Source organism: Chiloscyllium plagiosum, chromosome 40 (genome assembly GCF_004010195.1).
Source record: "Chiloscyllium plagiosum isolate BGI_BamShark_2017 chromosome 40, ASM401019v2, whole genome shotgun sequence".
Taxonomy (NCBI): domain Eukaryota; kingdom Metazoa; phylum Chordata; class Chondrichthyes; order Orectolobiformes; family Hemiscylliidae; genus Chiloscyllium; species Chiloscyllium plagiosum.
Genome location: NC_057749.1, coordinates 11,221,119 through 11,238,140, shown reverse-complemented (window position 1 = coordinate 11,238,140; position 17,022 = coordinate 11,221,119). Strand labels below are relative to the sequence as shown.

At 41.9% G+C, this 17,022-nt stretch overlaps 1 protein-coding gene across 1 annotated transcript; it reads right to left on the bottom strand.

Annotated features, from left to right (window-relative positions):
- Positions 1-1,977: 1,977 nt before the first annotated feature.
- Positions 1,978-15,922, bottom strand: larp6a (La ribonucleoprotein 6, translational regulator a). Its single transcript, XM_043680306.1, has 3 exons — positions 15,397-15,922; positions 11,967-12,165; positions 1,978-3,521 (listed from the first exon to the last, which is right to left on the bottom strand). Exons 1-3 carry the CDS (start codon positions 15,846-15,848, stop codon positions 2,445-2,447), a joined length of 1,728 nt encoding a protein of 575 aa, XP_043536241.1. The 5' UTR covers positions 15,849-15,922; the 3' UTR covers positions 1,978-2,444.
- Positions 15,923-17,022: the final 1,100 nt, after the last annotated feature.

Genomic DNA, 17,022 nt, shown 5'->3' with positions numbered 1-17,022 from the left:
GTGGAGGGCTGTAGACAATTTAATATGGCATGGATTCAATATTTTCCTTAAAAAGCTATTAAAAGTAACAAACCTGTCAAAGTTGAATTTGACAAAATATGGAATACTGTGGATATAAACAGCTAAAATGTTTAGCACTGTAGTATTCTTCTTTGAGTGGAATGTTAATATAGATGGTTTTAATTATGCTAGATTGCAAATCATTTGGGCACATAGGGAATATTGTTGGGTGTTCCAGGATTGCTGTGACATGACATCAGGTTGACTATCCGCTTCCAGTGCGATTCATTGTACATGCTAGGCAACCTCTGATATACACTGTAATTGCATGTGACAGGTTCAACTCAGCTTCCCTTAGTTATCACACTGGATTCTCGGTCAGCAGTACATTTGATTTTTTGTTAAATGCCTTACATGGACATCCTTTTGAAAGCCATCCCACCACTAGACTGTAAATGTTTCTGAATGTTAAGCAGATGCACTTAAACAGCTGAATCAAAGATTTATCTTCAGAATCATAATGAAATCTCATGTTCATTTAGAGTCATAGAGATGTACAGAATGGAAACAGTCCAACCAGCTATCTAACTCAATCTAGTCCTGCCTACCAGCACCCAGCTTCTGCAATCACATGAGCATTTGTCAGTTTCTGTGAACACTTATGATAGAAAGTATTTTCTTAGCATTTATATATTTTTTAAAAAGGTGTTAAATTTTTACAGGCTGACAATCTGAGAACTTAAGAACAGAGAAAGTTGATATGCAACTCACCTGTGCATGCATTTACATTTTCATCCTCATCCATTTTTTTTTCAGTAAAGTGATGGGAATACCCTGTAAAGCACTTACTTTTGCAAGGGGCTGTGTAACTAACCCCTATCTAAAAAAAAATTCTAGACACTGATCTTGGTGCTTGGTTTTTGCCAGCACCAGCACTTTCACGTGTTCTTTAAGTACAGGTCATCAGAATACACAATACACGATGTAATGTTTTTGCAAGACCTTAAGATGGTCTTTAGATAAAGTCAGATAATTGATATTCAGCTAAGAGGCTCCTGTATTACAGCTTACTTACCACTATCATTTGAAGAGCATTATTAAACACTTTTGAATATACAATTCTGAAACATTTGAGTCAGTATGGTGGTTAGTAATTTGTAGGCAATGCAGTTAGTGCCAATTCCAAAGAAAGGTGTAGTAATCAGGGTAGGTGTATACCCATGTAGTCAGTTGTGCCTTTGACAGTTTTCCCAATTGGATCACTGCTAAAGATCTTAATTCCATTAAATTATGTAGTTTTTCAATGTTTTTTTTTCCTATATAGAAAAATATTTCATGCTATCAACCCTTGTTCCTACTTGACAAGCAAGAAAAAGTGTTCAAGGTTTGGGAGAAGAGTTGTAGCTCGGGTGCTCGGTGTTGTGGTTCTGTTCGCCGAGCTGGAAGTTTTTGTTGCGAACGTTTCGTCCCCTGGCTAGGTGACATCATCAGTGCTTGGGAGCCTCCTGCGAAGTGCTTCTTTGGCAGGGGCAGACCACTATAAACACCGGAGGAAACATCAAAGAAGCACTTCGCAGGAGGCTCCCAAGCACTGATGATGTCGCCTAGCCAGGGGACAAAACGTTTGCAACAAAAACTTCCAGCTCGGCGAACAGAACCACAACAGCAAGAAAAAGATACTTCACTTGGATTCAGCCCAATTTTCACAACTCTGCTCTTATCTTCCTTGTTCAAGTTTTAATTCCTAATTTACAAAATCTACGTTATATGTAGATGTGATTTCAGGTACAAGCTCTAGTTTCTGCTAATGTTTACAAGCACAAGTAAATAGTGGCTGCTGCTATCAAACTCAGGTAGAGCCACTTGGCTTAAAAGTAGTGAGAAACAGTAGCATGGAATTCAAACGAAGGTCAGAGCACTGGTAGGGGATGAGGGGAAAATTGACTTTTCACAAATTAAATGTATAAACAAAATAAATTGCTTAATCTGCATTTATTTGTAACAGTAACACAGCCTTTGTCTAAATGTGACTACCAACACACCACAAGGCAAAAGCTTTGTATTTATTTATTCAAAGTACAGCTCAGGTTTTAAAGCTATTAACCAGCCAGAAGCTGACTTTCTCATGTCAAGTTAGCCAACATTTTTTGTGGCTCCTTTAATTTGTGTTGCAAGGTAATACTTCCTCCACTCTTGTTTCATCTTGAATTAGAAAGCTTCCACTTGTCTTGCAGAACAAAAGTTCAAACAAAAAGTTAGAATACTTTCCAAAATACTGGCACATAATACAACTGCAGTTCACCACTGCAAAAGTACAAATTTTAGGAAATTCATTTTGATCCCATTACTTTTGGTATAACATTTTCAATAATAGTGTACATATCTCAAGTTATTCTAAAGGATAGAAAGGTGTACATTTTAGGGAACAGAAGCAAAATAGCACATCAGATTACAAGTGGCTTATTCCTTTCAGCATGAGTTTGGAATCCTTTTGTACCATCTGGCCCTCTGGGTAAACGCATTACTCCTCGTGGTAGTCCACCTGCATTATGCATTTTTCGGGTAAGCATAGGGCTGTCGACAGGACTGTTCTCATGTGATAATGCGTGTGCTTGCTTTCGTCTCTGTACCCAAGGACTGCCTGATGGTGTATTACTACTGTCGGATGAATAGTCAGTCCACTTACTTGTAACTTCTGAAGTTACAACATTGAGTTTTGCATCGACAGCAAGTGTAGATTTACAGGGAATTGTGTTTTTACGCTGTATTGAAGGACTCGAACGTGGACTATTCCATGGGCTAGATCGAGGTGACACATTGGGGCTTAGATGATTTTGATAGAAGTTAGGGCTCAGCTGATTATTAGGTTTAAGCTTACGGCTTAGCATGGGTGATGCAGGGTTGCTTTCAGCTTCAGATGAGCTATATGCAGAGGACTCTTCACCCATGTACTGCAGCTCCTCAACACGCTTATTGGTGGATTTGCTTTTTGACCCATTCTTGTCAACATCTTCAGGTTCTTTGGTTTTCTCTCTGACAACTTTCTTCTTTGGTGGTTTCATTCCTATCAGCACCACTTTCATGCCCTCAGTTTTTCCAAGTGTTTCATGTGCTTTGATTGCAGATTCAACATCTTCAAACTCTATAATTACACACTCTTTCACTCCCAGCTGGGAATACCGATTACTTAATCTTTTCACATCTGCAGGAAGCTCCTTTCCAGGCTTTAGAACTCGAACAGAAGAAATCGTACCAAACGAGCCAAATACTTTTAATATATACTCCATTACCTTCTCTTGCGATCCTCCATGTTCAGATTCATGATTTTGGTTTAAGAATTGAAATTCCGGACACATGTGTAAATCATGTATCAACAGCATTCGACTGGGAAGGTTTTCACTAGGAAACACTGGAACAGCAGTCTTCCTTCTTACCTTTCTTCCTTCTTCATTTAGTTCTAGTAGCTCTGAGTGCTTCAAAGCAAAAGCAGTGGTTTGCCAATCACGAGTGAGATGCTTCACCTACAAAACGGTGAAAGTTTAGTGAGATGTGGAAAGGCTACAATTTACTATATCATTTACTGATTCCACTGCAGCTAGAATTGCAGCTTTACAAGGATAGAGAAACCTATATCAATACTGTAGTTTAACTAGAAAAAAATTACAGCACAGGAACTTTGGCCCTCTAAGCCTGTGCTGATCCAGATAGTCTATCTAAATCTTGCCTATTTTTGATGGGTCTGTATCCCTCTGCCCATTCATGTATCTGTCTAGATACATTTTAAATGATGCTATCGTACCCACCTCTAACATTACCACTGGTAATGTGGTCCAGGCACTTACCACCCTCTGTGTAAAGAACTTTCCATGCTTATCTTTCCTAAACCTTTCCCCCCCCTCAATTTGAACTCATGACCCATAGTAATGGAGTCCCCCAGTCTGGGGGAAAGTTTCTTGCTATTCACCCTGTCTATCCTACTCATGATTTTGTAGATCTCAATCAGGTCCCCCCTGAACCTCAGTCTTTTTAATGAAAATAATCTTAACCTACTCAACGTCTCTTCCTAGCTCACACCTTCCATACTAGGAAACATCCTCGTGAACCTCCTATGCACCCTCTGCAAAGCATCCACATCCTTTTGTTAATGTGGCAACCAGAACTGTACACAGTATTCCAAATGTGGCCAAATCAAAGTCTTATACAACTAAGATGACCTGCCAACTCTTGTACTTAATACCACATCTGTTGAAGGAAAGCATGCCGTATGCCTTCTTGACCACTATTGACCTGCATTGTCAACTTTAGGGAATAATGGACCTGAACACAGATCTCTGTACATCAATTTTCTCCAGGACCTTATTTATGTCTAGTTTGCTCTTTAATTGGATCTTCCAAAATGCATCACCTCGCATTTGTGCGGATTGAATTCCATCTGCCATTTCTCCATCCAACACTCCAATCTATATTCTGCTGTATTCTGACAGTCTGCTTCATAATCTGCTGCTCCAACAATCTTAGTACCATCTGCAAACTTGCTAATCAGATCTCCTATACCTTCCTGCAGATCACTTACATATCACAAACATTGGTCCCAGCATGGATGCCTGTGGACCACCACTGGTCATAGGTCTCCATTTTCAGAAACTCCCTTAGACCATAAGACATAGGATTGGAAGGCAGGCCATTCAGCCCATTGAGTCCACTCTGCCATTTAATCATGGCTGATGGTATTTCAACTCCACTTACCTGTACTGTCCCCATAGCCCTTAATTCTTTGAGAGAACAAGAATTTATCAATCTCAGCCTTGAAGACATTTAACGACCTGGCCTCCACTGTGCTCTGTGGCAATGAATTCCACAGGCCTACCACTCTAACCCTATCGCAGGCTGAAGAAACGTCTCATTTCCTTTCTAAATTGACCCCCTGTAATTCTAAGGCTGTGCCTGTGAGGCACAGTCTCTGCACCTAACAAAACTTCCCAGCATCCACCCTTTCTAAGCAATACATCATCATCTTGTACGTTTCTAATAGATCTCCCCTCAACCTTCTAAACACAAATGAATACACTCCCAGGGATCATCCATGTGAATTTCCACTGGACACGCTCCAGTACCAGTCTATCCTTCCTGAAGGTGTGTTGCCCAAAATTGGACACAGTATTCTAAATGGGGCCTGACAAGAAATTTAAGTATCAGAAGCACATTGCTGCCTTTATATACCAACCCTCTTGAGATAAATGACAGCATTACATTTACTTAATCACTTAACCTGCAAGTTAACCTTTAGAGTGTCCTGGAGGAGCACTCCCAGATCCCTTTGTACTTTGGCTTTATGAATTTTCTCACCATTTAGAAAATAGCCCACGCCTATATTCTTCCCACCCCACCCCCGAAGTGCAAAACCTTGCATTTGTCACATTGAATTTCCTGGACCACACAAACTGTCAAAATCTTTCTGCAGCCTCCCCACCTCCTCAGTACCACCTGCCTGTCCACTTAGAATGCCCCTAGTCCTTTCATCCAGATCATTTTTATATAAAAGTGAACAGCTGTAGCCCCAACACTGAACCCTGTGGGACAACACTTGTCACTGGTTGCCATTCCAAAAAAGAACCTTTTATCTAACTGTCTTCTGCCAAATAGCCAATATTCAATCCATGCCAGTAGCTCACCTCGAATACCATGGGCGTTCACCTTACTCAGTAGCCTCCCATGAGGCACCTTAAAGGCCTTTTGGAAGTCAGATAGATAACATCCATTAGTTTTCCCTGGTCTAAACTAGTTTTCTGTTCAAAGAATTCTAACAAGTGTGTCAGGCACAAGCTCCCCTTACTAAATCCATGCTGACTTGTTCTAATCTAACCCTACGCTTCCAAGAATTTAGAGATTATCAGCCTATAATTTTTCAATACTGACTCCTCCTGCCCAGCCAGTTTTATCCATCTAGCTAGTACACTCTGGACCACGTGCGACTTCGTCAGTCTAACATGGGAGCCTTATCTAATGCTGTACTGAAGTCCACACATCTACAACCCGTCCCTCAATCAACTTTGTCACTTCCGCAAAAGAAATCCATTAAGTTGGTAAGACATAACCTTCCCTGCACAAAACCATGTTGCCTATCACTGATAAGCCCATTTTCTTCCAAATGGGAATACATTCTATCCCTCAATATCTTCTCCAGCTTTCCTACCACTGACATCAGGTTCACTGGTCTATAATTACCTTGATTATCACTGCTACAGTTAGAGTCAGATGTACAGCACGGAAACAGACTCTTTGGTCCAACCAGATATCCTAACCCAATCTAGTCCCACCTGCCAGTACCTGACCCATATCTCTCCAAACCCTTCCTATTCATAAACTCATCTAGATGCCTTAAATGTTGCAATTGTACCAGCCTCCACCACTTACTCTAGCAGCTCATTACATACACGTACCACCCTCTGCATGAAAAAGTTGCCCCCGGGTCTCTTATCTCTCTCCTGTACTCAATACCCTTGACCAATACAGAAAAGCATACCAGACTTCTCCTTCACTATCCTATCTACCTGCGACTCCAAGGTCTCTTTGTTCAGCAATACTCCCTAGGACCTTACCATTAAGGTGTAGAAGTCCTGCTAAGATTTGCTTTCCCAAAATGCATCACCTCACATTTATCTCAATCAAACTCCATCTGCTACTTCTCAGCCCATTGGCTGATCTGATCAAGATCCTGTTGTGATCGGAGGTAACCTTCTTCGCTGTTCACTACACCTCCAATTTTGGTGTCATCTGCAAACTTACTAACTATACCTCTTATGCTCACATCCAAATCATTTATATAAAATGAAGAAAAGTAGTGGATCCAGCACCGACCCTTTTAGCACTCCACTGGTCACAGGCCTCCAGTCTGAAAAGCAACCCTCCACACACCCCTCTGTCTTCTACCTTTGAGCCAGTTCTGTATCCAAATGGAGAGTTCTCTGTATTCAGTGAGATCTAACCTTGCTAACCAATCTCCCATGGTGAATCTTGTTGAATGCCTTACTGAAGTCCTTATAGATCACTTCTACTGCTCTGCCCTTATCAATCCTCTTTGTTACTTCTTCAAAAAACTCAAATCAAGTTTGAGAGACATGATTTCCCACGCAAAGCCATATTGACTATCCCTAATCAGTCCTTTCCTTTCCAAATACGTGTAAATCCTGTCCCTCAGGATTCCATCCAATAACTTGCCCACCATTGACATCAGGCTCACTGGTCTATAGTTCCCTGACTTGTCTTTACCACCTTTCTTAAACAGTGGCACCACGTTAGCCAACCTCCAGTCTTCCGGCACCTCACCTGTGACTATCGATGATACAAATTTCTCAGTAAGGAGGCCGAGCTATCACTTCTGTAGCTTCCCAGAGTTCTAGGGTACACCTGATCAGGTCCTGGGGACTTATGTACTTTTATGCGTTTCAAGCCATCCAGTACTTCTTCCTCTAATGTGGACAGTTTTCAAGTCCCAACTATTCTTCTCACCTCCCTCAGTAACCTGGGATAGATCCCACCTGGACCTGGGTATTTGTCCACCTTAATGCCTTTTAGAATACCCAACACTTCCTCCCTTGTAATGCCAACTTGACCTCGAGTAATCAAACATCTATCCCCAACCTCAACACCACTCCTTTCCCTCTCGGTGAATACCAATGCAAAGTACTCATTAAGAATTTCACTCATTTAGCATTAGGATAGTGTCTGGAGATAAGTATTAAAGGTGGGTGGAAAAGTTAACTGCAAATTCCATCTCAGATTTAGAATTAAAAATTGACCTAGCATTAATATGCAGTTTCAAGAAGAATGTTCCATTATTCCACTGATTGTAAAAGTGTTGTCTAATTTCATTCACGAAGGGCCCATTATTTTGAGACTACATCCTCATCCTAGACTTCCTGAGCAGTGAAAACAGCTTTCTCAATACACCTTCATTTTGTAATTTCTAGCAACTTTAACATCAATAACAAAAGGCTGGAGATCTCAAATATAAACAAACTGCTGGTTAAACTCAGAAGGTATGGCAGCAGCTGCCGAGAGACAGTTAAGAATTTGATAGCTTCAGAAAGTCTGAAGAGCCATATCATTTGGAACATTCATTCTGTTTCTCTTTCCACAAATACTGCCAGACCGGAGTTTATCCAGCATTTGCAGTTTATATTTTAAGTCTCTAGCACCCATTATATTTTGAATTTATAAGTTTCTTGGTGTAACCCTTGGAGTCCAGGTAACTTTCTGGTCATCTACACAACACTCACTTCCAAGTGTGTCTGAAGATGTGATCCAGGTGGACTGCAACAGTTCAAGGAGGCAGCCTTCAAGGGCAACTTAGGACAGGCAATAATTACTGGTCAGCAAGTGATAACCAGGTCTCCTGAGAGAATAAAAAGTACTCAGAACTGCAGCTGTGGTCTCAGGGCCCTTTAATGCCAAATTAAATTCACTCCCTTTTTATTCTATTGTAGAAAAAGGTCCAGTGCTGTACTATCCTTTTGGAACATTTCTGTTCCTATTCTTGAACAGTCAACATAGAATGTGAATTGTCTCCTATATTTCTACATTAGAAAATTTCATTTCCAAAAAAGTTAACATATTTGTAACCTTAGGCTTTCAACTGCAAAGCATGTTATGGCACCTGCACCATTGGAGGACCTGTCCAATTCATCAAGGCTTTGCAACAGCATAATTATTTATATTGCACTTTTCACAACCTGAAGATACCCTCAACTTCTTTACACCTTTAATTTTTGAAGTCATAATGTTTCATTTCTGTAGTGGAACCCAAAATTTACTGATTCTGAAGGGTCAGCTTGGATATTGGGTACATCTCTAGATCAGTTTAGGATGGCTGTCGAGGCCATAGGCACTGGGGAAGCTGGTATTCAGAGCAGGAAATATTTGGATACCTAATGAGATTGAAGTGTTATGAATGAGCAAGTAGGAATAAATGGTAACTGGAGGATTAGGGAATGATGAAAAATTATTTCAGTTTAAATAATCTGGTGTGCACTAGCAGATGAACATTGGAATCAGATTACATTTGACACGCATTTGGAAGGTCAATTTGTAATGTTACGCAAATTCCATCAGGACTGGAGAATCATTTACAAAATCAAAGCTCCAAAAACTGTCGGAAGTGTAACTAAAATATTCCTAATTAAGGATCACATCCAATAGCTGTAACTGCTCACTGTGTACAATACAAACCACCACAACTTCTACCACTTAGGAGGATAGAACAGGTGTGGCAGTACCACCACCTGCAAGTTCCCCAGGAAGCCCCACACCATGCAGTCTTGGAACTATAACTGTTAATATTCCTTTAGTTGCTGAGTCAAAATCCTGGATTTCCCTCTAGCTTTATGGATGTACTTACACTAGACAGACAGTAGTAATTCAAGGTAGCATTTTGCCACCTTGAGGAATTAGGGATGGGTGACAAATGCTGGCTAATGAAAGGATAAAGACATTGTGAACCAATTAATATTCTTTGAATTTATAAAAGGATTACAACTAATTAAGTCATTCATGTGAGAATTTGAAATGTTTCCACTTTTAATTGGTATAGGGATGATCAAGATAAAATCAGATAAAGTGCTGAAGAAATTCAATAGGAATATTTGTAGGAGATGGCAATCAAGATACTGTTCTGCCCCCTAAACGCCATGTAAAATGTTACTGCATATTTTCAATGAGCGGAGTGTTGCACTTATTGACTTCATAGTTTGTGTGTTTAGAATACTACTTTTTGAAGTTAGAGTTTTAACTGTGCCAGTCTTCACAGTAGAAGACATGAGTAATATCCCAAAACTTCAAGAGTGTGAGGGGGGCAGAGCTGAGTATGTTGACCATTACCAAGAAGGTGCTCAAAAAACTAAATGCCCGAAAGATGGAGAAATCACCTGGACCAAGTGGACTACACTCTTAGAATTCTAAGGGAGGTAGCTGAAAAGGTAGGGGAGGTGTTAGTGCTGACCTTTCAGTAATCACTAGAATCATGAACAGTCCCAAAGGACTGGAAAAATCACTAACATGAGGCCCTTGTTTAAAAAGACAGTAAGGCAAAAGTCAGAATTACAGACCAATTAGCCTAACCCTAGTCATGGGTAAATCCTGGAATCCATTGTGAAGGATGAGATTTCGGAATACTTGGATGTGTATGGCAAAATAGGGCAAAGTCAGCATAGTATCATCAAGGGGAGGTCATGCCTGAAATCTGCCAGAATTCTTTGAGGACAAGTAGGTTAGACCAAGGGGAGCCAATGGATATTATCTATCTGGATTTCAAGAAGGCCTCTGACGAGGTGCTAGCATGCTTAAAAGCTTGGCTGTCTGGCAGAAAGAAAAGGGTAGGGATAAAAAGGGTCTTTCTCAGGATGTCAGCTGGTGACAAGTGGTGTTCCACAAGGTTGTGATGGGACCACACCTTTCACTTTATACGTTAACGGTCGGGATGAAGGAACTGAGTGCATTCTAGCCAAGTTTGCAGATGATGTAAAGATAGGTAGAGGGACAGGTAACATTGAGGTGGGGAGACTGCAGAAGCATTTGGGCAGGTTAGGAGAATGAGCAAAGTGGCAGATGGAGTACAACATGGGGAAGTCTGAGGTCATGCACTTTGGTAAGAAGAATAGAGGCATGGACTATTTTCTATATGGGGAGAAAATTCAGAAGTCTAAAGTTCAAAGAGACTTGAGTTTAGTCCAGGATTCTCTCAAGCTAAACTTGCAGATTGAGTCAGTAGTTAGGGAAGGCAAATGCAATGCCGACATTTATTTTGAAGACTTGAATATAAAAGCTTTTGAGGCTGTATAAGGCTCTGCTCAGACCAAATTTGGAGTATTGTGTGCAGTTTTGGGCCCCATATCTCAGGAAGGATATACTGGCCCTGGCGCACGTTCAGAGGAGGTTCACTGGAATGGCCCAGGAATGAGAAGCTTAACCTGAACAATGTTTGAGGACTGTGGATTTATATTCGATGGAGTTGGGAAGGGGTTCAAATTGGAACATACTGAATATTGTAGACAGTTTCCATTGGTAGGAGAGACAAGGACACAGCCTTTGAGTAAGGAAACACCTTTTAGAACAGAGATAAGGAGGAACTTCAGCCAGAGAATGGTGAATCTGTGGAATTCATTGTCAAAGACGACTGTGGAGACCAGGTCATTGAGTATATTTAAGATTGAGATAGATAGGTTCTTGATTGTCAAGGAGATGATGGTTACAGGGTGAAAACAGGAGAATGGGGTTGAGAAACTTATCAGCCATGACTGAATGGCTGAGCAGACTATGGGTTGAATGGCCTAATTTCTGCTCCACGTCTTATGGTCTTTTTGAATGGAAGCAATCGTTGGGTGAATGCAATTCAAATAAGTTTGGCATTTAAGGCTAACTTTATTTTCCGGGTTAACTGAATTCAATCCCCCCACCTCATTGGTGACATTTGAACTAACGTTTCTGGAGCATTAGTCTAAATTACTTGCCTAATAACATTACCACTGACCACCATTTCCCATTGATTTGTAGAGAGTTGTGAAAGACATTTCATGAACACAAATTCACCAGCACCCACTCATTTTAGGCAGAGTTAATGATTTAATCAAGAATAAGAAAATTCAAAAATTTAATGCAATCCAAAAGCTTAATTCATATGAGGGATTAGAATTGTTAGGTGTTTGTCTTTAACCAGCACAGACTTGATGAGATTAAAGAATTTTTTCCCTGTATGGTGGAGGTGATGTGACATAGCATGCAACATTATTCATCCTGAGCGGAGAGCTGGACTCTTGAAAACCTAATTCAAGTAGTTACATTTGAACGGTGTACAGATTCCATTTCAGTCTAAGGACTGCAGTTCAGTATGTATCACCAAAAATAAACCGCTACTTTGATCACAAACAATTTTTTCTATTTTACCTCCGCCATTCTCCAATATTGAAACATACCTTTTTGAAGGATGTCAGTAGTTTAACACTGACATATCCCATTTTATTTCTTCTCACATGTTTCAGAAGAAATGCATCTTTCTCCAGGTTCTCATCGGAAAGGTAATATTCAATCTGAGCAATTAGTTTTTGTATTAACTCAGGTTCAGGCGATCTCCAGTCACTGTCCAGTTCATCCTCTGCTCCACTGAATGAGGCACTTGGAGAAGCACACGAGAAAATAAATAGTAGGCCATTTGGCCCTTTGAGTCTGTGACTTCAATATGATCATGGCTACTTCTATCTCAACTCTGCTTTGCTGCCTGTTTCCCAAACCTCAACTCCCAATCCAAAAAAAATTGAGTTTAAGTCTGCAATATACTCAACAATGGAACATAAATTTACCAGAGTTAAACAAATACAAATGAAAAATTGTTGGGTAAATTCCAGTCTGACAGAATCTGTGGATAGAAAGCAGAATTAATGTCTTGGGTCATAATAGTGTTTTCTCACCACATATGCTGCCAGACCTGGTTTTCCCATCAATTTGTTTGTTTGATTTCCAATATTTGTAGTTCTTTGGATTTGTTTTAAGTTAAAAACAAATTATTTCACTTAAATATTCAACTTTATACTTAAACTGTGATTTAGAGATGCTTCAAAGACAACCAACCATCACTTCCAAGCTGTCAGCATTCGGGGACAAATTCGGATATGTAGCATATTGACATCCTTACTATAAATACAGAATTCCTCATTTTCATTAACTACCAAAGTTACAAATTTTAGGTGGTCACATTTCACCTGACCATCCTCTTATTTAAATTCGTTATAAAAGGTGTGGATTTTGTACTATTAGCAAAAGTTTAATACTATTTGTTGCACCAGTTATCATTTGTTCATCCTTTGCATTTTTGCTGCTTTTCCAATTGCCAAGAGTTATTTGTATGTTTTTTGGTTTTATATTGGCCTACACCTCTTCAAGAGATCAACTGCTGCAGCTTTTGTCAAATAGAACTCTGGTTATGCCAAAACAGTTCTGAATACAAATGAGCAGTAATTTTACCCATCAAAAGGTTTAGCTACCTAACTTAAGTCTTTCTCCAATCCAGTTGAAGTGAGCATATAGTGAAATATTCTAAGTATTTGCTAACTAAATCTGGCCCATTGCTTATTACTGTAATATCACATGCCACCATGTTGACTTTTAAAGACCGTAATAACGAGCAGGAGTAGGCTGTTCAGCCTGCCTATGGCTGATCCAACACTCCTCTTCCAATTTCCTGCCTTTTCCCCACTACCCTACTGATCAAGAACTTATGTCACCCTTAAATATACAAAGGACTTTGCCCCTACAGCTCCCTGACAAGGTGTTCCAAAAGATTCCTAACACTTAAATACCTCATCGGTCTTAATTTGGTGTCATTCTAAGGCCATGGCCCTTTGGTCTCAAGACATTATGGAAAACATTCTCTCAGCATTTACCCTGTCAAGCCCCTGAAGAATCCTGTGTTTCATTGATATCACTTGTCATTCTTCAAACTCCAGTGACTACAATCCCAACCTATTTGATCTTTGCTCACAGGACAATTTGTCCATACCAGCAATGATTCTGGTGAATCTTCTCTGAATAGCCTCCAATGAAAGTCTCTTAAAAGGAGACCAAAATTGCTCACAGTACTCCACATTGGTCTCATCAGCATACAGCTGTGGCCATGATGTGGAGATGTTATGTTGGACAAGTCAGAAGTCACATGACACCAAGTTTTAGTTGAACAGGTTTATTTGAAACCACAAGCTTTCATAACATAGCCCCTTCATCAGGTGGAGGGGATCTCCAAGATAATCATACATATTAACAGACAAAGTGTCTGCAGAGATGATCCTGGAAAGGCTACGGATCACATTGCAATTATGTAAATTTCACCTAAGGAACAGTGCTCCAAAAGCTTTGATTTCAAGTAAACCTGTTGGACAGAGATTGATAAATTCTTAATCTCGCAAGGAATTAAGGGATTATGGGGAGAGTGCAGGTAAGTGGCGTTGATATGTCCATCAGCCATGATTGAATGGCGGAGTGGACTCGATGGGCCGAATGGCCTTACTTCCACTCCTATTTCTTATGGTCTTATGGACTATAACCTGGTGTCATGTGATTTGACCTCGTACATTTGTAGCAAGATGTCCCACTCCAACCCTTTGAAATAAGGGCCAACATTCAATTGGCCTTTCCGATTACCTGCTTCACTTGGGCGCTAGCTCAGCTTCCTGAAGCTTGTCTCTTAAATAATGTTCTGTTATATTGTTCGTCTAAAGGTAACTTCACATTTTCCGACGTTTGTATTCCATTTACCAACTTTTTGCCCATTTACTCAACTTCTTAATATCTCAAATTGTTTGTATCCCTCTCAACTTGCCTTTCTACCTACATTTGTCTCATCTGCAAGTCGGGCTACTAAACATTTGTTTCCTCTCTCCAACTCATTAGCGTACAGACAGTTGCAGATATATTGGTGCGGAAGAGCCTGGGCGCACGGTCCTATTTTTTTTAGGTGCTGGTCCGCCTATCCTATAGGAAAGGCAAAGAACTCAAACTATGCAGCCTTTACTACGTTGTTGCACAAGTTTTTTTTAAAAAGTACTTACATAATGCACACTTACTAGAGGACTGAATGCACTTCCTATTTGAGTGCGAAATCATTTCCACCTCAATTCTCGACTTCTTTATTACCAATTACCTTTTATCACTGAATTTTCTCCTGGTATATTTAATTTCTAGACCTGATCATTTTGAAACCGTCTCTGTAGTAGTTACCATGTTCTCGCCTTGAAGGTGAATTTGCGGTTGCAACTCGCTCAATTTCTTCCCTATACTTTGTTTCTATGAAGAACATTCTCAACCCACGTTCCCTACATCATTTCTTGCCACTGTGCGGTCCTTCAAGGTTTGTGCGCAACAGCGGTTTCTGGATCCAGACCGCAATGTGTCGAAGATCGCGCTCAATTCTTTAAATGTTTCGCTCCTGTTTGATCAAATTGTATCTTTTAGCTTGTCCTCATATCAAAAGCGATATTTCTCTCACTGTCCTTTCGTTTTGAACTATCTATTCCACCTTTTCCATTTAAGCCCACACCTTTTCATCCACTTTCAATCCATTTGCCAGAGAGCTGGCAGAATCAGCGGAACAGTTTTTTTAAAAAAACCAAACATAGCAATAGGCCAAGATCGAGAATGGACCGCCTTGTACAGATTCATTTTTGGCTTTCAGTAGAGAATTGGATGAAGACCTGAAAAGGAGAAAATTTGCAAGATAAAGGCGGGGGTGTGAGATAAGACGGAGTGGTTTCTGTAGTAGCGACTAACTCAGTCGGCTCCATCTTCACTGCCCCCCCCCCAATCCCCATCCTCTCCCAGCGCAACATCTCACCGTCCCATCCCCTCTATCCTCACCGGGAAGTTCCCCCGCGGCTGGGACTCGGTTTCTCGGGGCTAAGCAGCTCTTCCTCGGCCGGCGCCACTTGAATTCGGACGGTGGGGGAAGGACTCACATCCCCGGGGTGAGAGAGCTGGGAGCCCGGGGGCTCAGGCCCCTGCAGCCGGGAAAGTGTAGCGTCTTCCATCAGCGACCGCTCGGGGTTCCCCAGGCTCCGGAGGTCGGCAGAGGGCGGGTGGGGAGCCGTATCTCCGAGGCCCAGGCCGGATGGTGCTGCCGAGGGCGGGCCGATTCTGCCGGGAACCTCCCTCCGCCCGCCCCGAGGCGGGGCCCGGCCCGGGCCGTTCCATGGATCCTGGGGTTTAGGCTTATCCCAGAAGATGAAGCCGCCGTGCGGCAGCGAGTCCCGCTGAGGAGGCGGCAGCAGGAACACAGCCCAACGCAGGAAGGCACTCTGCAAACTGCACATCAGAACCGACAAAGCCGCGGCACCCAGAGGCTCGGCGGCTGCACACAGCCGCTTCTTAAGGAGGCTCGGCCTCGGCGTCTCCCAATCAGCAGCAGAGGGGCACAGGCCACCGCCCCCGGATCATTGGATTCAGAAAGCGCCACAGTCAGAGGGATAGGGGTGCTTGGTGGTGTTGGTTTCTGGAGATAGAGAAAAAGAGGTTCATGTGTGTACAGAGTTCTGAGAGAGATGGGGTTCAGTTTCCGGAGAAAGTGGGAGGTGGGAATCAGTGTCCGGAGAAAGAGAGAGATGGGGATCAGCACCCAGAATGTGGAGAGAGAAAGAGGGTCACTGACTGGATAAAGCAAGAGAGAGAGAGGTCAATGTCTGGAGGGGGGGGGGGGAAAGAGAGAGAGAGACTGGCTGGGGAGAGAAGAGGGTTGGTGGGGAGATGAGGTCAGTGTCCTGTGAGAGAGAGAGAGCATCAGGAAATGAGGTCTGTTGTCTGTAGATGGTCATGGAGTGAGGGCAAGTGTCTGGGTGTTGAGAGGGTCAGAGCGATGGGTCCAATGTCTGCCCAGAGAGCGGGTTAATTAATGAAGTTCAACATCTATTAAATAGCTAGCTGAAATTTGTGTGTGAATCCTGGTGACTTGGGTGAGTCTTTGGTTAGGAGAGATACTATCGACCTGTATCCCTGTAAAACACATATCTTCAAAGAGGCGGAAGAATCACAGTATGGGTGATATTTGTTTGGTGGTTTGTATAGATCAGGGACATGTTTTGTGGTGGGTAAAGTCATAGAGTCATAGAGATGTGCCCACTCATAGAGAGTGATAGCTTCAGCGTTTGGAGAGAGAGAGACAGAGTGAGAGAGATGGGGTCAGTGCCCAGAGAAAGTGGGAGATAGGGATCAGTGCCCGGAGAGAGAGAGAGAGAGATATGGGGATCAGTGCCTGGAGAAAGTGAGAGATGGGGATCAGTGTCTGGAGAAAGTGGGAGGTGGGGTTCAATGTCCGCAGAAAGACAGATGTGGATCAGTGTCCGGAGAAAGGGAGAGAGATGGGGATCAATGCCTGGAGAAAGAGAGAGATGGGGACCAGTGCCTGGAGAAAGTGGGAGGTGGGGTTCAGTGTCCGTGGAAAGAGAGCCTGGAGAAAGAGAGAGATGGGGACCAGTGGCAGGAGAAAGAGAG